The 25,706-nt window shown below is 46.8% G+C and overlaps 1 protein-coding gene across 1 annotated transcript; it reads left to right on the top strand.

Moving 5' to 3' along the window:
- The first annotated feature begins 20 nt into the window (after positions 1-20).
- Positions 21-25,265, top strand: LOC139230582 (zinc-binding protein A33-like). Its single transcript, XM_070862410.1, has 6 exons — positions 21-284; positions 22,083-22,178; positions 22,723-22,956; positions 23,762-23,784; positions 24,092-24,207; positions 24,684-25,265. The coding sequence occupies exons 1-6, from the start codon at positions 114-116 to the stop codon at positions 25,223-25,225; spliced, it is 1,182 nt and encodes a 393-aa protein (XP_070718511.1). The 5' UTR covers positions 21-113; the 3' UTR covers positions 25,226-25,265.
- The last annotated feature ends 441 nt before the right edge of the window (positions 25,266-25,706 follow it).

The raw sequence follows: 25,706 nt of genomic DNA on the forward strand, positions 1-25,706 counted from the left end.
TATGCCGCTTCCGTATTGAGGCACCAAAGGCTTGACTTAATTTTTGTAAACGGATGTATACAAGTTTTTAAAAGGGACTTGTGTCTGGCAGAAGTTTGAGACGGAGCTGAAAGATGGAGCAGGAAGGAGCCCATGGGGAGGTCGGGCGGTGTGCCGAGCACGGCAAGAAGCTGGTGTATTTCTGCAGGGTGGAGAAGCTGAGAGTCTGCAGCAAGTGTGCGATTGTGGGGTCCCACCGAGGGCACACGGTGGTGGCAGTGGAAGAGGCGTTACGTGAGCTGAAAGTAGGTCACTGCACATACACAGCTTAAGGTTATTTGATGCTATAAGCACATGAATCGGAGAGGTCCGAAAGTGCTTCACGTACAATGAGTAAGATCAAGCTGAAAGTATAGACAAGCTGGCAGTAGCTGTCAACTCTGTCCTGAGGGTAGATTGTCTCAGGAGACAGGGGCAGTGCAATTGGCTTCAATGGCTTGGGTTAGGGTGGGTGAAATCATTGTCTGTCTCTCCTTTCTCCGTCTGTTTTCCACTGTTCCCCTCTCTGTAAAGGAGACAATCCAATACAATATGGAAATTGACCAGGGGGAATAACTTTGCACATTGACAACTGCTAACTCCGTTTGTTCTGTGCCACAAGGCAAGACCGTACTCCACCTTAGCAAAGCTGTGTACAGTAATTAGTGTAGCAGGGGAGTATTTGTTGGGGCAGTGTAGAGGGAGCTTAAATGTTAATCCTATGTTACACTCTCCACAGTTGCTGGCTGACCTGTTGTTTCCAACATTTTCTGTTTTTACTGTATTGTACCATATCTAGGAGTGTTTGATGGGACAATGTAAGGGGGGATTTATAGAATCATAGAATACTACAGCATGTGTGATCATGGGGTCCCACCAAGGGCACACGGTGGCAGTGGAAGAGGCATTACGTGAGCTGAAAATAGGTCACTGCACACACACAACTTAAGGTTATTTGGTGCTATAAGCAAAAGGTTAGTATGCAGGTACAGCAAGTGATCAGGAAGGCCAATGGTATCATAGCCTTTATTGCAAAGGGGATGGAGTATAAAAGCAGGGAAGTGTTGCTACAGCTATATAAGGTATTGATGAGGCCACACCTTGAATACTGCGTGCAGTTTTGGTTTCCATATTTACAAAAGGATATACTTGTTTTGGAGGCAGTTCAGAGAAGTTTCGCTAGGCTGATTCTGGTGATGAGAGGGTTGACTTATGAGGAAAATTTGAGTAGGTTGGGCCTCTACTTGGGCAGTTCGAGAGGCGGAGCAGCAGTGTGGGCGAGGCCTATAAAGGCCCAGCGGGAGTCCGGGGATCGGCGGCAGTTCAAGAGGCAGTGCAGCAGCATTGGTGAGGCCTATAAAGGCCCAGCGGGAGTCCGGGAATCGGCGGCAGTTCGAGAGGCAGTGCAGCAGCATTGGTGAGGCCTATAAAGACCCAGCGAGAGTCTGGGGATCGGCAGCAGTCGGAGAGGTGGAGCAGCAGAGTTGGTGAGGCCCAAAAAGGCCCAGCGGGAGTCCGGGGATTGGCGACAGTTGGAGAGGTGGAGCGGCAGTGTTGGTGAGGCCTATAAAGGCCCAGCGGGAGTCCGGTGCAGCTGCAGCAGGGAGGCAAAAAAGAAGTAGAAAGAAATCGAAAGCTGACGTCACAGCAAAGGGGGTAAGTGATTGGTTGGTGATGGGTAAGTAGTTTTACTTCTTTTCCAGATCAGTAAGTAACCTTTAGCATTGTTGTTGCCAACTTAAGTTTATCTAAGGGTTAAGTCATGGCAGGACAGCTCGGACACGTGTTATGCTCCTCCTGTACTATGTGGGAAGTCAGGGACGCTTCCGGTGTCCCTGACAACTACGTGTGCGGGAAGTGAATCCGCCTGCAGCTCCTGATGGACCACATTGCGGCACTGGAGCTGCAGGTGGATTCACTCTGGAGCATGCACGATGCTGAGAATGAAGTGAATAGCACGTTTAGTGAGTTGGTTTTACCGCAGGTAAAGGGTACACAGCCAGATAGGGAATGGATGACCAACAGGAAGAGCAGTGCAGAGGTCCCCTGCGGTCATCCCCCTGCAAAACAAATACACCGCCTTGGGTACTGTTGAGGGGGATGACTCATCAGGGGAGGGCAGCAGCAGCCAAGTTCATGGCACCGTGGGTGGCTCTGCTGCACAGAATGGCAGGAAAAAGAGTGGGAGAGCTATAACGATAGGGAATTTAATTGTAAGGGGAATAGATAGACGTTTCTGCGGCTGCAACCGAGACTCCATGATGGTATGTTGCCTCCCTGGTGCAAGGGTCAAGGATGTCCCGGAGCAGCTGCAAGGCACTCTGAAAAGGGAGGGTGAACAGCCAGTTGTTGTGATATATATAGGTACCAATGATATAGGTAAAAAACGGAATGAGGATCTACGAGACGAATTTAGGGAGCTAGAAGCTAGATTAAAAAGTAGGACCTCAAAAGTAGTAATCTCAGGATTGCTACCAGTGCCACGTGCTAGTCAGAGTAGGAATTGCAGGATAGCTCAGATGAATACGTGGCTTGAGGAGTGGTGCACAAGGGAGGGAATCAAATTCCTGGGACTTTGGAACCGGTTCTGGGGGAGGTGGGACCAGTGCAAACAGGACGGTCTGTACCTGGGCAGGACTGGAACCAATGTCCTAGGGGGTGTGTTTGCTAGTGCTGTTGGGGAGGAGTTAAACTAATATGGCAGGGGGATGGGAAACTATGCAGGGAGACAGAGGGAAGTAGAATGGGGGCAGAAGCAAAAGATAGAAAGAAGAAAAGTAAAAGTGGAGGGCAGAGAAACGTAAGGCAAAAAGGGCCACATTACACCAAAATTTTAAAGGGACAAAGTGTGTTTGAAAGACAAACCTGAAGGCTCTGTGCCTCAATGCGAGGAGTATTCGGAATAAGGTGGACGAATTAACTGCGCAGATAGCAGTTAACGGGTATGATGTAATTGGCATCACGGAGACATGGCTCCAGGGCTGGGAACTTAACATCCAGGGTATTCAACATTTAGGAAGGATAGACAGAAAGTAAAAGGAGGCGGGGTGGCGTTGCTGGTTAAAGAGGAAATTAATGCAATAGTAAGAAAGGACATTAGCTTGGATGATGTGGAATCGATATGGGTGGAGCTACAGAATACCAAGGGGCAGAAACACTAGTGGGAGTTGTGTACAGACCACCAAACAGTCGTAGTAAGGTTGGGGACAGCATCAAACAAGAAATTAGGGATGCATGCAATAAAGGTACAGCAGTTATCATGGGTGACTTTAATCTACATATTGATTGGGCTAACCAAACTGGTAGCAATACAGTGGAGGAGGATTTCCTGGAGTGTATTAGGGATGGTTTTCTTGACCAATATGTCGAGGAACCAACTAGGGAGCTGGCCATCCTAGACTGGGCGATGTGTAATGAGAAAGGACTAATTAGCAATCTTGTTGTGTGAGGCCCCTTGGGAAGAGTGACCAAAATATGGTAGAATTCTTTATTAAGATGGAGAGTGACACAGTTAATTCAGAAACTAGGGTCCTGAACTTAAGGAAAGATAACTTCAATGGTTTGAGGTGTGAATTGGCTAGAATAGACTGGCAAATGATACTGAAAGGGTTGACGGTGGATCGGCAATGGCAAACATTTAAAGATCATATGGATGAACTTCAGCAATTGTCCATCCCTGTCTGGAGTAAAAATAAAATGGGGAAGGTGGCTCAACCATGGCTTATAAGGGAAATTAAGGATAGTGTTACATCCAAGGAAGAGGCATATAAATTGGCCAGAAAAAGCAACAAACCTGAGGACTGGGAAAAATTTAGAATTCAGCAGAGGAGGACAAAGGTTTTAATTAAGAGGGGGAAAATAGAGTACGAGAAGAGGCTTGCCGGGAACATAAAAACTGACTGCAAAAGCTTCTATAGATATGTGAAGAGAAAAAGATTAGTGAAGACAAACGTAAGTCCCTTCCAGTCAGATACAGGTGAATTTATAATGGGAAACAAAGACATGGCAGACCAATTGAACAAATACTTTGGTTCTGTCTTCACGAAGGAAGATACAAATAACCTTCTGGAAATACTAGGGGACCGAGGGTCAAGTAAGAAGGAGGAACTGAAGGGTATCCTTATTAGGCAGGAAATTGTGTGAGGGAAATTGATGGGATTGAAGGCCGATAAATCCCCGGGGCCTGATAGTCTGCATCCCAGAGTACTTAAGGAAGTGGCCCTAGAAATAGTGGATGCATTGGTGATCATTTTCCAACAGTCTATCGACTCTGGATCAGTTCCTGAGGACTGGAGGGTAGCTAATGTAACACCACTTTTTAAAAGGGGAGGGAGAGAGAAAGCGGGTAATTATAGACCAGTTAGCCTGACATCAGTAGTGGGGAAAATGTTGGAATCAATTATAAAGGATGAAATAGCAGCGCATTTGGAAAGCAGTAACAGGATCGGTCCAAGTCAGCATGGATTTATGAAGGGGAAATCATGCTTGACAAATCTTCTGGAATTTTTTGAGAATGTAACTAGTAGAGTGGACAAGGGAGAACCAGTGGATGTGTGTTTGGACTTTCAAAAGGCTTTTGACTAGGTCCCACACAAGAGATTTGTGTGCAAAATCAAAGCACATGGTATTGGGGGTAATATACTGATGTGGATAGAGTACTGGTTGGCAAACAGGAAGCAGAGAGTCGGGATAAACGGGTCCTTTTCAGAATGGCAGGCAGTGACTAGTGAAGTCCCACAGGGCTCAGTGCTGGGACCCCAGCTCTTTACAATATACATCAATGATTTGGATGAAGGAATTGAGTGTAATATCTCCAAGTTTGCAGATGACACTAAACTGGGTGGCGGTGTGAGCTATGAGGGGGATGCTAGGAGGCTGCAGGGTTACTTGGACAGGTTAGGTGAGTGGGCAAATGCATGTCAGATGCAGTATAATGTGGATAAATGTGAGGTTATCCACTTTGAGGGCAAAAACACGAAGACAGAATATTATCTGAACGGTGGCAGATTAGGAAAAGGGGAGGCGCAACGAGACCTGTATGTCATGTTTCATCAGTCATTGAAAGTTGGCATACAGGTACAGCAGGCGGTGAAGAAGGCAAATGGTATGTTGGCCTTCATAGCTAGGGGATTTGAGTATAGGAGCAGGGAGGTCTTACTGCAGTTGTACAGGGCCTTGGTGAGGCCTCACCTGGAATATTGTGTTCAGTTTTGGTCTCCTAATCTGAGGAAGGACGTTCTTGCTATTGAGGGAGTGCAGTGAAGGTTCACCAGACTGATTCCCGGGGTGGCAGAACTGACATAAGAGGAGAGACTGGATCAACTGTATCAATAGAAACATATAAGATTCTGACGGGATGGGACAGGTTAGATGCGGGTAGAATGTTCCCGATGTTGGGGAAGTCCAGAACCAGGGGACACAGTCTTAGGATAAGGGGTAGGCCATTTAGGACATAAAAACATAGAAACATAGAAAATAGGTGCAGGAGTAGGCCATTTGGCTCTTTGAGCCTGCACCGCCATTCACTAAGATCATGGCTGATCATTCCCTCAGTACCCCTTTCCTGCTTTCTCTCCATACCCCATGATCCCCTTAGCCATAAGGGCCATATCTAACTCCCTCTTGAATATATCCAATGAACTGGCATCAACAACTCTCTGCGGCAGGGAATTCCACAGGTTAACAACTCTCTGAGTGAAGAAGTTTCTCCTCATCTCAGTCCTAAATGGCCTCCCCTCTCATCCTTCTAAACTCCAGTGAATAAAGGCCCAGTTGATCCAGTCTCTCTACATATGACAGTCCAGCCATCCCTGGAATCAGTCTGGTGAACCTTTGCTGCACTCCCTCAATAGCAAGAACGTCCTTCCTCAGATTAGGAGACCAAAACTGAACACAATATTCCAGATGAAGCCTCACCAAGGCCCTGCATAACTGCAGTAAGACCTCCCTGCTCCTATACTCAAATCCCCTAGCTATGAAGGCCAACATACCATTTGCCTTCTTCACCGCCTGCTGTACCTGGATGCCAATTTTCAATGACTGATGAACCATGACACCCAGGTCTCACTGCACCTCCCCTTTTCCTAATCTGCCTTCGTGTTTTTGCCTGCAAAATGGATAACCTCAGATTTATCCACATTATACTGCATCTGCCATGCATTTGCCCACTCACCTAACCTGTCCAAGTCACTCTGCAGCCTCTTAGCATCTTCCTCACAGCTCACACCGCCATCCAGTTTAGTGTTATCTGCAAACTTGGAGATATTACACTCAATTCCTTCATCTAAATCGTTAATGTATATTGTAAAGAGCTGGGGTCCCAGCACTGAGCCCTGCGGCACTCCACTAGTCACTGCCTGCCATTTTGAAAAGGGTCTCTGCTTCTTGTCTGCCAACCAGTTCTCTATCCACGTCAGTACATTACCCCCAATACCATGCGCTTTGATTTTGCACACCAATCTCTTGTGCGGGACCTTGTCAAAAGCCTTTTGAAAGTCCAAATACACCACATCCACTGGTCCTCCCTTGTCCACTCCACTAGTTACATCCTCAAAAAACTCTAGAAGATTTGTCAAGCATGATTTCCCTTTCATAAATCCATGCTGACTTGGACCGATCCTGTCACTGCTTTCCAAATGCGCTGTTATTTCATCCTTAATGATTGATTCCAACATTTTCCCCACTACTGATGTCAGGCTAACCGGTCTATAATTACCCGTTTTCTCTCTTCTTTTTTAAAAAGAGGTGTTACATTAGCTACTCTCCAGTCTGAGATGAGGAGAAACTTCTTCACTCAGAGAGTTGTTAACCTGTGGAATTCCCTGCCGCAGAGTGTTGTTGATGCCAGTTCATTGGATATATTCAAGAGGGAGTTAAATATGGCCCTTACGGCTAAAGGGATCAAGGGGTATGGAGAGAAAGCAGGAAAGGGGTACTGAGGGAATGATCAGCCATGATCTTAGTGAATGGCGGAGCAGGCTCGAGGGGCCGTATGGCCTACTCATGTTCCTATTTCTTATGTTCTTATGTACAGAAGGAGTCCATTCAACCCATCAAGTTGCGTGACTCTTTCAAAGAGCAATCTAGTTAGTCCTACTCCCTCGCTCTTTCCCCATATGCCTACAATTTTTTCTCCTTCGAGTAGTTATCCGATTCCCTTTTGAAAGCTACCATTGAATCTGTTTCCACCACCCTAACAGGCAGCGCATTCCAAATCCTAATCATTCGTTGCTTTTAAAAATAATTTTTCCTCATCTCACCTTTGGTTCTTTTGCCAGTCATCTTAAATCTGTGCCCTCTTGTGCGACCCTTCACCCATTGGAAACAGTTTATCTTTGTTTCTGACGAAGGGTCATCGACCTGAAATGTTAACTCTATTTCTCTCTCCACAGATACTGCCTAACCTGCTGAGTATTTCCAGCATTTTCTGTTTTTATTTCAGTTTTCTAGCATCTGCGGTATTTTGCTTTTGTATCTTTATCTATGCTATCTAAACCCTTCATGATTTTAAATATCCCTATCAAATCTTCCCTTAGCACTCTTTCCTCTAAGGAGAACTCCAAGTTACATACCACCCTGACTTGGAAATATATCGCCGTTCGTTCCTCGTCACTGGGCCAAAATCCTGAAACTCCCTCCATAACAGCACTGTGGGACTGCCTTCAACACACGGGCTGCAGCGGTTCAAGAAGGCGGCTCACCACCACCTTCTCAAGGGCAATTAGCGATGGGCAATAAATGCTGGCCTTAACAGCAATGCCCACATCCCATGAACGAATAATTTAAATAAACAACCCCAGCGTCTCAAGTCTATCCATGTAACTGTAATCCCTCATTCCTGAAACCAGTCCAGTAAATCTTTTCTGTACACTCCCCAAAGCCTTCACTCCCTTTCTAAAGTATGGTGCCAGAATTAGAGATTGTAAACCAGCTGGGGCCAAACTAGTGCTTTACATAGGTTTAGTATAACTTCCTGGCTTTTGTACTCTATGCATTTATTTATCAATCCTAGGATCCCTTTATACTTTATTAAGAACATAAGAACTTAAGAAATAGGAGCAAGAGTAAGTCATTTGGCCCCTCGAGCCTGCTCCACCATTCAATAAGATCATGGCTGATCTGATCACAGACTCAGTTCCACTTCCCTGCCCGCTCCCCATAACCCTTTACTCCCTTATTGCTCAAAAATCTGTCTATCTCCACCTTAAATATATTCAATGACCCAGCTTCCACAGCTCTCTGGGGCAGAGAAATCCACAGATTTACAAACCTCTGAGGGAAGAAATTTCTCCTCATCTCAGTTATTCTAAGACTATGCCCCCTAGTTTTAGTTTCCCCTATGAGTGGAATTATCCTCTCTGCATCCACCATGTCGAGCCCCCTCATTATCATAAGTTTCAATAAGATCACCTCTCATTTTTCTGAAATCCAATGCGTAAAGGCAAAATCTACTCAACCGATCCTCATAAGTCAATCCCCTCATCTCCGGAATCAACCTGGTGAACCTTCTCTGAACAGCCTCCAATGCAAGTATATCCTTCCTTAAATATAGAGACCAAAACTGTATGCATTACTCCAGGTATGGCCTTACCGATACCCTGTAAAGTTGTAGCAGGACTTCTCTGCTTTTATACTCTATCCCCCTTGCAATAAAGGCCAACATTCCATTTCCCTTCCTGATTACTTACTGTACCTGCATACTAACTTTTTGTGTTTCATGCACAAGGACCCCCAGGTGTTTCTGTACTGCAGCACTTTACAATGTTTCTCCATTTAAATTATAATTTGCTTTACTATTATTTCTGCCAAAGTGGATAACCTCACATTTTCCCACATCATACTCCATCTGCCGATTTTTTGCCCACTCACTTAGCCTGTCTATATCCCTTTGCAGATTTATTGTGTCCTCCTCACAATTTGCTTTCCCACCCATCTTTGTATCATCAGCAAACTTGGCTGCATTACACTCGGTCCCTTCACCCAAGTCATTAATATAGATTGTAAATAGTTGAGGACCCAGCACCGATCTCTGCGGCACCCCACTAGTCACTGCTTGCCAACCGGAAAATGACTCTCTGTTTTCTGTGAGTTAGCCAATCCTCTATGTATGCTAATATATTACCCCCAACCCTGTGAGCTTTTATCTTGTGCAGTAACATCTTATGTGGCACCTTATCGAATACCTTCTGGAAATCCAAATCCACCACATCCACTGGTTCCCCCCTATCCACCCTGCTCGTTACATCCTCAAAGAACTCCAGCAAATTTGTCAAACATGATTTCCCTTTCATAAAACCATGCTGACTGCTTGATTGAATCATACTTTTCCAAATGTTCCGCTACTGCTTCCTTAATAATGGACTCCAGCATTGTCCCAACTAGGATAACTGGTCTATAGTTTCCTGCTTTTTGTCTGCCTCCTTTTTTAAATAGGGGCGTTACATTTGCAGTTTTCCAATCTGCTGGGACTGCCCCAGAATCCAGGGAATTTTGGTAGATTACAACCAATGCATCCACCATCTCTGCAGACACTTCTCTTAAGATCCTAGGATGTAAGCCATCGGGTCCAGGGGACTTGTCCGCCTTTAGTCCCATTATTTTACCTAGTACTACTTCATTAGGAATCGTGATTGTATTAAGTTCCTTCCTACCTATAGCCCCTTGATTACCACTGTTGGGATATTTTTAGTGTCTTCTACCTTGAAGACCGATAGAAAATATTTGTTCACCGTCTCTACCATTTCCCTGTTCTTCATTATTAATTCCCCAGTCTCATCCTCCAGGGGACCAACATTTACTTCAGCCATTCTTTTTTGCTTTTTATTTACCTGTAGAAACTCTTAGTATCTGTTTTTATATGTTGTGCTAGCTTACTTTCAGAATCTATCTTCCCTCTCTTAATCATTGTTCTCAGCTGGCTTAAAAAAATTTCCCAATCCTCTGGCCTCCCACTAGTCTTGGCCACATTGTATGCCTTTATTTTCAGTTTGATACACTCCCGTATTTCCTTAGTTAGCCATCTTACAATCTTTCCTTCTCATTGGGATATATTTTTGTTGCGAGTTATGAAATATCTCAAATGTCTGCCACTGCTCTATTTTCCTAGTCCACTTGAGCCAACTCAGCCCTCATACCTTTGTAGTCTCCTTTATTTAAGCTTAGGACCTTGGTTTGAAAACCAACTATCTCACCCTCCGACGGAATTTGAAATTCAATCATATTCATTGCTTTGCTAACCTGTCTTGCCACCTTCAAAGATTTGTGCACAAATACACCCAGGTCTCTCTGTTTTTGCACCCACTTTAAAAATACGCCATTTCGTCTTTTTTTTATTCATTCACGGGATGTGGGCGTTGCTGGCGAGGCCAGCATTTACTGCACAATCCCTAATTGCCCTTGAGAAGGTGGTGGTGAGCCACCTTCTTAAATCACTGCATGCAGTTCGTGTGGTGAATGTACTCCCACAGTGCTGTTGGGTAGGGTCTTCCAGGATTTTGACCCAGCGCGATAAAGGATGGTATGTGACATAGAGGGGAATTTGGAGGTGGTGGTGTTCCCATGCGTCTGCTGCCATTGTCCTTCCAGGTGATAGAGGTCGGGGGGTTGGAGTTGCTGTTGAAGAAGTCTTGGCGAAGTGCTGCAGTGCATCTTATAGATGATACAGGCTGTGGACACAGTGCACTGGTGGTAGAGGGAGTGAATATTTAAAATGCTGGATGGGATGCCAGTCAAGCAGGCTGCTTTGTCCTGGATAATGTTGAGCTTCTTAAGTGTTGTTGGAGCTGCACTCAGCCAGGCAAGTGGAGAGTATTCCATCACACTCCTGGCTTGTGCCTTGTAGATGGTGGAAAAGCTTTGGGGAGTCAAGAGGTGAGTCAATCACCGCAGAATACCTATTTTCTGACCTACACTTTTGGCTACAGTATTTATGTGGCTGGTCCAGTTAAGTTTCTGGTCAATGGTGACCCCACCCAGAATATTGGTGGTGGGGGATTCAACGATGGTAATGCCATTGAATGTCAAGGGGCAGTGGTTAGACTTTCTGTTGTTGGAGATGGTCATTGCCTGGCAATTACGTGCCACGAATGTTACTTGCCACTTTTCACGCTAATTCTATCCCAGTTAATATTAGGGTAGTTGAAATCCCCTACTATTACTGCCCTATCATTTTTACACTTCTCAGAAATGTGCCTACATATTTGCTCTTCTGTCTCCCTCTGATAGTTTGGGGGCCTATACTGCACTCCCAGCAATGTAATTGCCCATTTTTTTTGTTCTTCAGTTCAACCCATATGGCTTCTAATATGTCCTTACTATACAGTGTAAATGCACGCGAGGCCCATACTTGAGAGAAGGTCACTCTGTGATCAGTAACCTTTATTAGCCAGCACTGAAGTGATGAAGGTGGGTGGAGCTTCCCCTTTTATACCTGAAATTCCAGGTTAGGAGTGTCTCCCACAAGTTCACAAACTAGTGGTCAATGTTCTCACAGTGTACAACTTAGGTCAATTTATACGTGGGTTACAATGACAGTTGAATACATGACATCACCTGTGCCCCCCCCCCCACCGCCCTCCAAAGTCTTATTTGGATCACAGGTTAATTCTCTCTGGTGGTTTACACTCCCTTGTAGAGCACCTGAGTCGGGGCTCCGGTTGTTGGGCGCTGGCCTGAGTGTCTGCTGTTTGCAGTGTCTCTGGCCTGTCCGGACTGCCCACAGTGACCGGGCTGTCCTCCGCTTGGTTCCGGTGTTCGGTCACCTGTGGAGGAGTGCACTCTACATCGTACTCTTCCTCTGCTTCTTCTATGGGATTGCTGAACCTCCTTTTTGTTTGATTCACGTGTTTGCGGCAGATTTGTCCATTGGTAAGTTTAACTACCAGAATCCTATTCCGCTCTTTGGCAATCACAGTGCCTGCGAGCTATTTAGGCCCTGCAGCGTAGTTGAGGACAAAGACAGGGTCATTGACATAAATATATCGCACCCTCGCATTCCCGTCATGGTAGTCACATTGTGACTGGCGCCTGCTCTCAACAGTTTCTTTCATGGTGGGTGTATAAGGGATAACCTGGTTTTGAGCATCCTTTTCATTAGCAGCTCTACGCCAGGACCCCTGTGAGCGAGTGTGGTCGGGGTCTTTTGGCCAACAGGAAATGTGATAAGCGGGTTTGTAGGGAACCCCCTTGGATTCTGAGCATCCCCTGTTTGATTATCTGCACTGCTCGTTCCGCCTGGCCGTTTGAGGCCGGCTTGAACGGTGCCGTTCTGACATGATTGATACCATTTCCTGCCATGAAGTCTTGTAAAGCACGGGCCATTGTCGCTGACCAAGACGTCTGGTAGACCATGGGCGGCGAACATTGCCCGTAGACGTTCTACTGTGGCAGAGGATGTGCTTGAATTGAGAATGTCACACTCGATCCACTTGGAGCAGGCGTCTACTACAACCAAAAACATTTTTCCCATGAAAGGACCTGCGTAGTCCACATGGATGCGTGACCATGGCTTGGCGGGCCAGGACCAGGGGCTCAGGGGGGCTTCGCTGGGCGCATTGCCCAGCTGGGCACACATGTTGCACCTGTGAACACAAAGTTCCAAGTCTGCATCTATCCCTGGCCACCAAACGTGTGACCTGGCAATTGCCTTCATCATGACAATGCCCGGGTGCTCATTGTGGAGTTCTCTGATGAACATCTCTCTGCCCATCTGGGGCATGACTACTCGGTTTCCCCACAATAGGCAATCGGCCTGAATCGAGAGTTCACCCTTGCGCCTGTGAAATGGTTTGAATTCCTCAGGGCATGCCCCGTACGTGGCTGCCCAGTCCCCATTCAGGACATATTTCTTGACTAGAGACAGTAGCACGTCTCTATTTGTCCAGACTATAATTTGATGGGTTGTCACAGGTGAGCCTTCACTTTCGAAAGCTTCAACAGCCATGACCATCTCAGCAGCATGCTCGGTTGCCCCCTCGGTGGTGGCTAGTGGGAGCCTGCTGAGTGCATCGGCGCAGTTTTCAGTGTCCCGGTCTGTGCCGAATTATATAGTCATGGGCGGCTAACCTCTGTATGCGGGCCGATGCATTTGCATTTATGGCCTTGTTGTCGGCCAAAAGGGACGTTCGCGTTTTGTGATCTATCTCCAGCTCAAATTTCCTGCCAAACAGGTACTGGTGCATTTTTTTTAACAGCATATACACATGCAAGCGCTTCCTTTTCTACCATCCCGTAGCCCCGTTCTGCCTAGGACAGACTTCTGGAGGCATACGCTACCGGCTGTAACTGACCCTTGGCATTAACATGTTGCAACACACACCCGATCCCATAGAATGACGCATCGCACGTTAAAACAAGTTTCTTACATGGGTCATATAGCGTTAACAGATTGTTGGGGCATAACAAATTGCGAGCTCTATCAAAAGCCCTTTCCTGGCTGTCCCCCCAGACCCATTCACGACCTTTGCGTAGGAGCATGTGTAGCGGCTCTAACAGCATGCTCAATTAGGGAAGAAAGTTACCAAAATAGTTAAGGAGCCCCAGGAACGAACGCAGCTCCGTTGTGTTATGGGGTCTGGATGCTCTCTGGATCGCTTCTATTTTGGACGCAGCAGGTCTGATCCCGTTTGCTGCTACCCTCATCCCCAGGAATTCTACCTCTAAAGCTGGGAAAACACACTTCGCCTTTTTCAGTCGTAGACCTACCCGGTCCAGTCTGCGTAGCACCTCCTCCAGGTTGCGGAGGTGTTCTTCAGTATCACAACCCGTGATGAGGATGTCGTCTTGAAAAACTACTGTCCTTGAAATCGACTTGAGGAGGCTTTCCATATTTCACTCAAAGATCGCGGCAGCCGAACGAATCCCAAACGGACATCTGTTGTACTCAAACAACCCCTTGTGTGTCGTGATGGTGGTCAGCTTCTTTGACTCACTCGCCAGCTCCTGGGTCATGTAAGCTGAGGTCAGGTCCAATTTTGAAAAAAGTTTGCCACCGGATAGCGTCGCAAAGAGGTCCTCCGCTCTCGGTAGCGGGTACTGGTCTTGGAGTGACACCCGATTGATGATGGCCTTGTAATCACCACATATCCTGACCGACCCATCCGCCTTGAGCACCGGCACAATCGGGCTCGTCCAGTCTCTGAATTCGACTGGCGAGATGATGCCTTCCTTTAGCAGGTGGTCCAATTCGCCCTCTATCTTTTCCCGCATCACGTACGGCACCGCTCTGGCCTTATGGTGTACTGGCCTGGCGTCCAGGTTTATGTGAATCACTACCTTGGTCCCATGAAAGTGCCAATGCCGGGTTGAAATAGTGAGTCAAATTTGTCCAGGATCTGTGAGCATGATAGTCGCTCCACAGAAGAAATTGCATTGACATTGCCCCATTTCCAGTTCATGACAGCCAGCCAACTCCTCCCCAGCAGTGCGGGACTGTCTCCTGGGACAATCCAGAGTGGCAACCTGTTCTCCGAATCTTAGTGGGTCACGACTACCGTGGCGCTGCCTAGCACCGGAATGATCTCCTTTGTATATGTCCGTAACTGTGCGTCAATTGGCAATAATTTTGGCCTCCTGGCCTTGGACGCCCACAACTTGTCGAACTGTTTGATACTCATCAGGGACTGGCTGGCCTCTGTGTCGAGCTCCATTGATACTGATATGCCATTGAGGAGCACTTTCATCATTATCGGTAGCGTCCTGGTGTATGAACTGTATATGTGCTCCACATGAACTCGCTGAAGTTCAGCTTCCAGCGATTTTCCCCAGTATCCATTTGGCCTCGTAGGGCTTACATCGTCCCCGTCCTCCTCGTACATCAACCTGGCTGCAGCCTTCCTGCACATACGCGCCAAGTGACCGCTGACATTGCAGTTTCTGCAGGTATATTGCTGATACCTGCAAGCTCTGGCTGTGTGTTTGCCTCCACACCGCCATCATGAGCCGTTGTTGGAAACAAAAGGTCCATTACCAGTGGATCGTCTCTGACTGTCTCTGTAACTGTCTTTAAGCGCACCATTGACAGGTGTTGAAGGCCCCATTACTGGCCGCATTGTCCCTTGCGATGACATGAATCGCTGTTCAGCTAGCCATTGTCTCTGTTGAATTTCCCCTTTGGGTTCGACTACATGCTCGGGCATGTCCGATTGCCCTTGTCTGCCTGGAGAACTGTGTGCCGCGTTAACAATGTTGACTTCTTGTCCATTTGCTGCATTTAAACCAAGATTTTTGTTAAACATCATTCTGGTCTCTTCCTCTCCTGAGATAAATGTCTGGGCCATCAAAGCCGCCGCTTCCAAGGTCAAGTCTTTGGTCTCAATCAGTTTCCTGAAAACCCCAACGTGCCCGATGCCCTCAATAAAAAAAGTCTCGCAGCATCTCCACTCTGCATGCACCTGGGAACTTACATAGGCTCGCCAGTCGCCGGAGGTCTGCCATGAAGTCTGGAACGCTTTGCCCTTCTCGCCGCCGGTGCGTGTAAAACTGGTGTCTCGCCGTGTGCATGCTGCTCGCCGGTTTAAAGTGTTCCCCGATTAACTTACTGAGCTCTTCAAAAGTCTTGTCCACCGGCTTCTCTGGCGCTAGAAGGTCCTTCATCAGGGAGTACGTCCTGGATCCACAAGCCGTCAGGAGATGAGCCCTGCGTTTGTCGGCTGAATCCTGTCCCAGCCATTCCTTAGTGATGAAACTTTGCTGTAGTCTCTCAATAAAATCGTCCCAATCATCACTAGCACAATACCTCTCGTCTGTGCTGCTAGTGGCCATGCTCGCGTGGTTTAAATACCAGTTTCTCTTCGCCAATAATATGTTCTTACTATACAGTATAAATGCACACAGGCCCATGCTTGAGAGAAGGTCACTCTGACCAGTAAACTTTATTAGCCAGCACTGAAGTGATGAAGGTGGGTGGAGCTTCCCCTTTTATACCTGAAAGTCCAGGTTAGGAATGTCTCCCACAAGTTCACCATCTAGTGATCAATGTTCTCACGGTGTACAACTTAGGTCAGTTTATACATGGGTTACAATGACAGTTGAATACATGACAGCTTAATTTGACGATCCTTCCAACATATCATCCCTCCTCACAGCTGTAATTGTTTTTTTAACCAATATTGCGGCCTTCCCTCCTTTTTTATCCCCCTCTCTATCTCGTCTGAAAGCCCAGTAACCAGGAATGTTGAGCTGCCATTCCTGATCTTTCAGCCATGTTTCACTAATAACTATATCATACTCCCACATGTCTGTCTGTGCCCTCAGCTCATCTGCCTTATTCACTAGACTCGCGTTGAAGTATATACCAGTCCGCACTGCCATACCCCTTTGTTGTCTATTTTCTAGCCTTTGTTTCCTCTGCCTTCCAAACTCACTTACTAATTTACTGCCTTCCATTTCCAACTTTGCTTCTCTACCTCCTGAATCTACGCTCAGATTCCCATCCCCCTATTTTAAACATTCCCTAACAGAAATCTATACTTGTTAATAAGTTCTATTAACCGCCCCACAAGGATATTGGTCCTGGCCCTGTCGAGGTGCATCCTGTCCGGCTTGTACAAGTTCCACCTCTCCCAGAACTGGTCCCAATGCCACAGAAATCTAATGCCCTCACTCCTGCACCATCTCCCCAGCCACACGTTCATCTGCATTACCCCCCTAATTCTGTATTCAGTAGCATGAGACACCAGGAGTAATCCGGAGATTACTATCTTTTGAGGTTGCGCTTATTAATCTCTTACCATCTCCCTAATATCTGCCTGCAGGACCTCATCCCTCTTTCTGCCTATGTCATTGATACCGATATGGACCACGACCTCTGGCTGTTGACCCTACTCCTCCCATCCACACCCCCCCCCCCCATCCCCCCTCACAATGTCCTGCAGCCAGTCAGCAACATCCTTGACCCTAGCACCAAGGAGGCAACATATCATCCTGGAGTCCAGTGTTCAGCCGCAGAAATTCCTGTCTGTTTCCCTAACTATTGAATCTCCTATTACTATTGCTTTTCTGACCTTCCTCCTCCCCCATCCCCCCCACCCCCGCCCTGTACAGATAAGCCACCCATGGTGCCGTGGACTTGGCTCTGGCTGTACTCGCCAGAGGAATCATCACCCTCACCAGTATTCAGAACAAAATATCTATTGGAGAGCAAGATGCACTCAGGGGACTCCTACACTACCTGCCTGGTCCTGCTTTTTCATCTGGCAGTCACTCATTCCCTCTCTGCTTGCAAACTCTTAAACTGCAGAGTGGGCACCACCTGAAACATGTTATCCACAAAGCTCTCAGCCTCGCAGATGCACTGCAGTGATGCTAGCTGCTGCTCAAGCTCCGAAACCTGGAGCTCTCGCTCCTCCAGCTGCCGACACTTCCTGCACATGTGGTTGTCCAGGACACGGGAAGTATCCTAGACTTCCTATGTAGCCCAGGATGTGCATCCGACGGGACTGAGATACCCTGCCATGCCTCTATCGAGACTACTATCTAAACTTTAGTTTAACTCACTGACCTAACTTTAGAGAGAAAAAAGACAAAAATTCAATCAAGTTTAACAAGAACCAAAAACTATATATTGGGTATCTAGATATGTAACTTAGAGTCCTCGTTTTGAGTTGGACGTGAGAAACCATCTACCTCCTCCACCGATTCCTATCAGCAAATTCTTCCACTCCGCTTGTGATCCACTTCCGATTGCGATTTACCTAGCTCTGTCTCCAACCTCATGCAGCCTCCTCTTTCTGTTGGTTGTTTAAGTGTCCACCACCATTCACCACTGGATGTGGCAGGTCTGCAGAGCTTTGATCTGATCCGTTGGTTGTGGGATCGCTTAGCTCTGTCTATAGCATGCTGTTTCCATTGTTTAGCATGCAGTCCTGTGTTGTAGCTTCAGCAGCTTGGCACCTCATTTTTAGGTTTGCCTGGTGCTGCTCCTGGCATGCTCTTCTATACTCCTCATTGAACTCCTGGCTTGATGGTAATGGTAGAGTGAGAAATATGAGTGAGGTTACAGATTGTGGTGAAATACAATTCTGCTGCTGCTGATGGCCCACAGCACCTCATGGATGCCCAGTTTTCAGTTGCTAAATCTATTCTGAATCTGCCCCCTTAAACACGGTGGTAGTGCCACACAACATGATGGAGGATGTCCTCATTCTTCGTACCAAAATGTATTACCTCACACTTTTCCGAGTTAAATTTCATCGGCCATGTGTCCCATTCCACCAGCCTGCCTATGTCTTCTTGAAGTCTGTTACTATCTTCCTCACTGTTTACTATACTTCCAAGTTTCGTGTCATCTGCAAATTTCAAAATTGTGCCCTGTACTCCCAAGTCCAAGTCATTAATGTATGTCAAAAACAGCAGTGGTCCGAGTACTGAACCTTGGGGAACTCTAATATATACCTTCCTCCAATCCAAAATACAGCCACTCACCACAATGCTCTGTTTTTTATTCCCTTAGCCAAGTTTGTATCCATGCTGCTACTTCCCTTTTTATCCCATGGGCTTCAGTTTCGCTAACAAATCTAGTATGTGGTACTTTATCAAACGCCTTTTGAAAGTCCATATACACAACATCAACTGCACTGCCCTCATCCACGCTCTCTGTTACTTGATCAAAAAACCCAATCAAGTTAGTCAAACATGATATGCCCTTAACAAACCTGTGCTGGCCCCCCTTTATTAGTCCATGCTTGTCCAAGTGGCTGTTAATCTTCTCCCAGATTATTGTTTGTAAAAACTTGTCCATCACTGACGTTATGGCATGTTGGCCTTCATAGCGAGGGGATTTGAGTACAGGGGCAGGGAGGTGTTGCTACAGTTGTACAGGGCCTTGGTGAGGCCACGCCTGGAGTATTGTGTACAGTTTTGGTCTCCTAACCTGAGGAAGGACATTCTTGCTATTGAGGGAGTGCAGCGAAGGTTCACCAGACTGATTCCCGGGATGGTGGGACTGACCTATCAAGAAAGACTGGATCAACTGGGCTTGTATTCACTGGAGTTCAGAAGAATGAGAGGGGAACTCATAGAAACGTTTAAAATTCTGACGGGTTTAGACAGGTTAGATGCAGGAAGAATGTTCCCAATGTTGGGGAAGTCCAGAACCAGGGGTCACAGTCTAAGGATAAGGGGTAAGCCATTTAGGACTGAGATGAGGAGAAACTTCTTCACCCTGAGAGTGGTGAACCTGTGGAATTCTCTACCACAGAAAGTAGTTGAGGCCAATTCACTAAATATATTCAAAAGGGAGTTAGATGAAGTCCTTACTACTAGGGGGATCAAGGGGTATGGCGAGAAAGCAGGAAGTGGGTACTGAAGTTGCATGTTCAGCCATGAACTCATTGAATGGCGGTGCAGGCTAGAAGGCTGAATGGCCTACTCCTGCACCTATTTTCTATGTTTCTATGTTAAACTGACTAGCCTGTAATTGCCAGGTTTATCCTCTTTTTGTGAACAAGAGTGTAACATTTGCAATCCTCCAGTCTGTAAGTGGTTTTGCCCCTGGTGGTTTCGAATCACCCCTCTTACAATAGTTCTAGACACTGGAATTATAGTTGTGAACAGTAATATACAGTCATAGACAGATCTTTTTGGTCTCCACCGTCACAATGCTTTTATTCAAGTTAAAACACACCTGCACTCAGTAAAAACACACCCTGGCAGTGTAATACAAACAAACACAGTACAACACACAGTCTCGCCTGTCAAAATAGGCCCCTAACACGAAGTACCCACATCTAAAACACCCCTGCTCGGATACAAAATTGCGCCACGGGATCTGTCCAACAGAATGTGCATACACTTACGACCCTTGCAAAAACCTCCCCACTTAAACCCCTAAGGCTTGGTTGGGACACATGACACCCTTTCACACTATGCAGTGGTCTTAAAGATGCGTGGGCTGGGATAAATGCTCACCAATTACCCCTTTGGCTTACTCGTTGCTTCTCCCGATGAGGCGTATCTTCTGGGTCTTCAAGTCCAGTCTCAAGGTCAGCTTCCCAGTCGAAGTAGCAAGGCTCTACGGTGTTTCTTCTCTCCGTCCCAGATGGAGTGCTCAATTCTTGTGCATTGCAAGCAGGCGTAGAAGAGGGGAGAGAGATGACATCCAAAACTGCCTCTCTTATATTTGCAAAAATGCTCCTTTTCATGCCAAAAATCCAACTGTACTGTCCCTGAGTCTGTCTAACTGAAAAGCAAAATCAAGTCTGGCTCCGATGGGTCTGTGGTCGAATGTCTCACTGATGGGTTCCTATTCCATGACAAAAGGCGCCCATCAACCATGATGTTCCTGCTTTCAGCCATTCTCATTCCCACCCAGCTGACGTGTATTCAAGTTAAACATGTTTGGACCTGCCCCAGGTCAGTGCTGTCTGCTCTCTGCAGTAACAGAAGATTTTGCTCTCGAGTTTTCGCCAAATCTTACAAGTCCTCTGGCACCACCCATAAGAAGAATTGGAAGATTGTGGCCAGCACCTCTGCAATTTCTACCCTTACTTCCCTTTATCTTTTGTATAATCTTCTTGTATATGTTGGAGCTAAAATTCTAGCGTCCTTGCTCCACCACCAGAAGAGTGGATATGTTGGGATCCTGGCAGCCTGCAACCATGTGCTTTGGCTCTGTACTAAATCCGGGAAACTCAGTTATTAGCATGTGCAGGACAGGCACATCACACCTGTAAGGGCATACGAAGAGCACCTGTCCTGATCCACTTGCACAAAGAGGAGTGACATAAAGCCGCTCCACTCGGGGCACCCGGAGGCTCTTCTCAAGCCAATGAAAAAGTGGTTCGAAGGGATCCACAGTGAGCTTTCCAGATTTAATTACCTTACTTCTGGCCAGGTTCAGGTCCTTTTCTGAGGCCTCAGTTGGTGTGTCCCACTGAAACTTTTTAAGGGTGGAATTACTTGGGTAGCCCAGGAATTCACTCTGAACTCCCATGACTGCAAGGGAGGCAGGCAGAAGATCCGACCATGGTCTCCCTTCAAACGGGGTGGAATCAATGAGCAACATGGTTCAGCCCCATTTTCTGGGCCTTTGCCTGGAGATGCACTACAGTTGCGCTATGGCCTAGACTAGAATTTGAGGTCTGTTGTTTTTAACCTTTTTGAGGTGTTTAGCTAATGACATGTAATGCCCTATAGTGGACAATTTAATGGCATTGAGTTCGCTGACACACAATGATCTCAAACTCCGCTAATCATGTTTTCAGTTAACACAATTAAGTCAGAGATGCCAGACCCCTTCAAAAAATTAACCTTGCGCCTTTACCTCCCTCTAGAAGTCCACCATTGCTATAGGCTGTGTTTTTGGGGAACTATCTTGTAGCACGCATTCCAAAATTACCCCTTACACTCTCACTTCATTCCCCCCCCCAAAAAAAATAGGCGGCACCAGCTTCCAGTCTGACAACAAGCTCCACTTGCCCACTGCCTTAAACTATACAACCCCCTCCTGCTGCCTATTACCCAATGGATGTGGGCAATTCTAGAAAAGCCGCATTAATGTCCTCTCCCCAGATGCCCTGAGCAGGTTGTGGTAGAACCGCTGTCTGAAGGAGTTAGATGAAGTCCTTACTACTAGGGGAATCAAGGGGTATGGTGAGAAAGCAGGAATGGGGTACTGAAGTTGCATGTTCAGCCATGAACTCATTGAATGGCGGTGCAGGCTAGAAGGGCCGAATGGCCTACTCCTGCACCTATTTTCTATGTTTCTATGTTTCTATGAATCATTAGTCATTATGGCATGGCAATGGTGCTCCCATGATGATGTGTGTATATATATGTATGTATATATGGCACCATACCACCAGAGTGAATTCAGCACAGATCTGCTCTGTGATGCTCAGTACAATCCCGGGTGAATTCAGATGGCTCAGCGCAGACTGGGGACTGAATCTAGGCCTTCTGTGCTCTTTTGGCTCAGTACCACATTAGGTGAGATCTGGTAACTCAGCACAGCCTAGGGATAGAACGGGGCCTGGTTTTCAGGAACTGTATGTGGGGCCTCCCTGATGTTTGTGGGTAATGTTCTTCTTCATCAACAAAATTTTCAAGTCAATTTTTGTTTTAAACAGGAATTGCTGTCTGCACGCTCGGTGAAGTTGGGGGCAGAGAGTTCAGAGCAGGCTTTAAGATTGGAGGAGATTGAGCAAAACACAACAACAGCCAAGGTGAGGAATTCTGGGAACATATAAATAAATTGTCTCTTTCCCCGTCCAGACCCAAAGTGATACTACGTGTGCAGGCCAACCTTCAATACCTCACTCAAGCGTCCATTCTTCACATGTGAGCCCAGACAACAAATGGTAGCAGGATATTTGACTGCAGGAGGGGACATTACAGCCGAATTTCACACGCAGTTTCCTGCAGTGATTAGGAACATGAATCCTGGCTGACTTTCCTCATCCTTCTCTAATACCTAGGGGCACTTAGGACAATTATAGTGCCTCAGCTAAGATCAGCTAAATCAGCAGAGATTAAGATGGCACCTGGGCCCTTCCAGGTCTTTTGGCTCTCGGTGGGGTGTTCATCCACTGTGGCATTGTGGGGGAGGGATTATCACATTATTTTCACCTGAGGGGAGGGGGGCCCAGGAGATTATGACTGGGGCAACAGTGGGTTGCTGAGGCAGTGGGACATCAGATCCCTCGGTGCATTTGAATACCTGCCGCTCGGATCGAACCTAAATTCTAACTTTTCCCATTCCTTTTCTAGGAGGAAGCTGAGGCGCTCCAGCGCCAGGTGCAAGATGATTTTTCTGCTTTGCGGAACGTCCTGGACTCGGAGGAGAAGGCTTTGAGGGAGTCGATAGCTGCCGAGGCACAGCATGCCCTGCAGGAGTTGGGCAGGCTGAAGGCGGAATGTTTGCGGAGGGCTGAACATCTGAGGACGCTGGTGGATCCCCTCCACGTGGCACTGAATTCCACCGACCTGAGTGACATCTTGAAGGTAACCAATTTATGGGCCTGAGGGCGGATGCCCATTTTCTTTCTGCTCCCTTTCACCCATTCATAAAAGAAATGAAACAAAATATTTTAACATCTTTTTTACACCTATCATTTTGTTTAGCATCATATTTTGCATCTGCATGAGCTACCCTGGGAATGGTGGGGCCACAAAAGCAGAGGAAGAGCCCTGTAGCGCCTCTGATATCAGAATTTGGCTTGAATCATGTCCCCCATTCAAGAGGTGAAAGGTCAGCATCTGACTCCCTGCACCATCAGAGAAAGGAAACCCTCGCCCTCTTTGCCTCGGTTAGATTTGAGCCCAAGTATCGGGTGTTGTGGGAACACTATCCTCGCCAAGTCACACAGCATTCTGACTTTTACATTTATCTCCATTCCTTCATCCTCGCTGGGTTAATAACCTGAAATACCCTATCTAATGCCATTGGGCAACTAGGGATGGGCAATAAATGCAGCCTTGCCAGAATTGTCCACATTTATAAAACAATATATATAACCGAACAGGTTCGGACTGTCCCCACCTAGTCCCCCAACAGCGAGGTGATTTTGATCTACTCTGAGCTGGATTTGCGCCCAGGGGTGATGTTCTGATATAATTCAGTGGCAGTGTCAATGTGTTTGCAGCACTTTTTTTTTCTTTGTCAGGCAGCATTATGCTATGTTTCAGTCAGTTGCTCCTCCCAGATGGGCATGTCTGAGAAGGCTCAGTCAGGAGATGGTGCATTCACCAAGGCTTATTCAACATTTCACTCCCACTGTTTTCTCAATTTGTTATTTTTCTGTTTCAGGTGCTGCACATTTCCTCTGATGGGTGAGATTACAGTATAACCTCCGCATTTTGTTTCATTTCAATTTCACGCCTTTCTCTTTGTGTCTTTCCCTCTTTTTTCCATCTCTGTCTTTCTGTCTCTGTATTTTCTGCCCCCTCTCTGTGTTCTCATGCCTCAGTATGTTTCCCTGTCTCTGTCTATTTTGGTCTCCTTCTCTCGGTCATTCTCTCTGACTCCCTCTATCTCTCTCATTCTCTCTTTCTCGCTTCCCTGATTTCTCCATATGTCTCTCGTGAAGCTATTCCCATGCTTTCTGTAGTGTGAATCCAGCTGATTGTTTTATTGCAGACCCAGTTGTCCATGTGAAACTGTGAATGACCCCATTGTACGTTTTGAGGCTGAGAAATTTTATGGCCCGCTGCAGTACAGAGTTTGGAAGAAGATGTTTCAAGTCATTCAGACAGGTAATTGATTTTTAATCCCAGCTTCTTCTGGTGGGAATTCGAACTCTTCAGGTCACCCTCGACACTCGCTCTGGGAGAGCTGCAGTAGTTCAATACTGAAAAACATTCAACAAACATTCTCTATTGGGGTCTACAGACTGCAGTGTAACACCCACAGCACTCCAGGTCCAGCACAAATTAGGCCAAATGGAAGTCAATGGAAAAGAAAATTGGGCAGAGTATAACTCGGGCTGCCGCTGCGCTATCTCCCATTTTGCATTACAACACCCCCCACCCCACCCCAAGATAGATTTTACCCACATGGAATGCATTGGAACTCTCATCACCACACACTAGGGAATATAGACTTTACTGTAACTCCTATCATCTCAAATTCCAATAGGGAATATAGACTACTGTGAAGGCGGCCTTTGACAAGATCCCCATTTTTGCTGTCTTAAATTTGCTGACCAATTTCTGGTGTGTTTTCCCTTCAGTGCCTGAGGCTTACACCCTTGACCCTTCAACCTCTCACCCTCATCTTGAGATCTCGATGAACCGGCGGTCAGTGATTCCTTGTCGTGAAGCTTTGCAAGTTGCTTACACAGATGGTCGATTCAGCAGCTGCCTTTGTGTTCTCGGCGCTGAGGCATTTTCCACAGGGAAACATTACTGGGAAGTGACCGTCAGCAAGAAGGCCAAGTGGGATCTGGGGGTTGCTTACAGCTCTGTACCCCGTCATGGGGCTATCATCTACAGGCCCAGCAGTGGCATCTGGTGTTTGACATTGCGAGATGGCTGCTGCTATGAGGCCTGCGACGAGCCTGACATCCAGCTCATGGTCCAGCGCAAACCAGGTCGAATCGGTATATACGTGGACTACGAGGGTGGCGTGGTGTCGTTCTTGGATGCTGAGACCATGCAAATGCTCCACATCTTCCGAGCCCATTTCACAGATCAGCTTCTACCTCTGTACAGCCCATGTGCAAGGGAGGAGGAGGGTGACCAGCGACTCACTGTTTTCAAATTGAATATGTAATGTCACAATTGGAAACGGAATAAAGCTTTGTTTTGATGCATGTCTCTGTTTCTTTGTTCCTGCTTGATGCTGTTACTATTATTATGTGATCAGGACTGTAATACTTGCCCTCCGACCACCCCCCCCCCCCCCCCAGTTAGCCTACTTGGAGTTGTCACCCTTTACATTCCATTACTTCACCCAAGCAGCCCATTCTACGTGTGAGCCTAGCCGGTAATTTTTTTTTAATTCATGGGTGTCACTGGCAAGACCAGCTTTTATTGCACATCCCTAATTGCCCTTGGGAAGGTGGTGGTGAGTTGCCTTCTTGAACCACTGCAGTCCTTGTGGTGAGGGTACTCCCACAGTGCTGTTAGGGAGGGAGTTCCAGGATTTTGACCCAGCAACGATGAAGGAACGGCGATATATTTCCAAGTCAGGATGGTGTGTAACTTGGAGGGGAACTTGCAGGTGATGGTGTTCCCATGCGCCTGCTCCCTTG

Source organism: Pristiophorus japonicus, chromosome 2 (genome assembly GCF_044704955.1).
Source record: "Pristiophorus japonicus isolate sPriJap1 chromosome 2, sPriJap1.hap1, whole genome shotgun sequence".
Classification (NCBI taxonomy): Eukaryota; Metazoa; Chordata; class Chondrichthyes; family Pristiophoridae; genus Pristiophorus; species Pristiophorus japonicus.

What these genes read in the sequence shown, in the direction of transcription:
- LOC139230582 (XM_070862410.1), top strand. Translation starts at nt 114, where the DNA reads ATGGAGCAGGAAGGAGCCCATGGGGAGGTCGGGCGGTGTGCCGAGCAC. An exon ending in ACCTGAGTGACATCTTGAAG is followed by an intron (nt 22,957 to 23,761) that starts GTAACCAATTTA and finishes TTTCTGTTTCAG; the next exon opens with GTGCTGCACATTTCCTCTGA. An exon ending in CTGCACATTTCCTCTGATGG is followed by an intron (nt 23,785 to 24,091) that starts GTGAGATTACAG and finishes GTTTTATTGCAG; the next exon opens with ACCCAGTTGTCCATGTGAAA.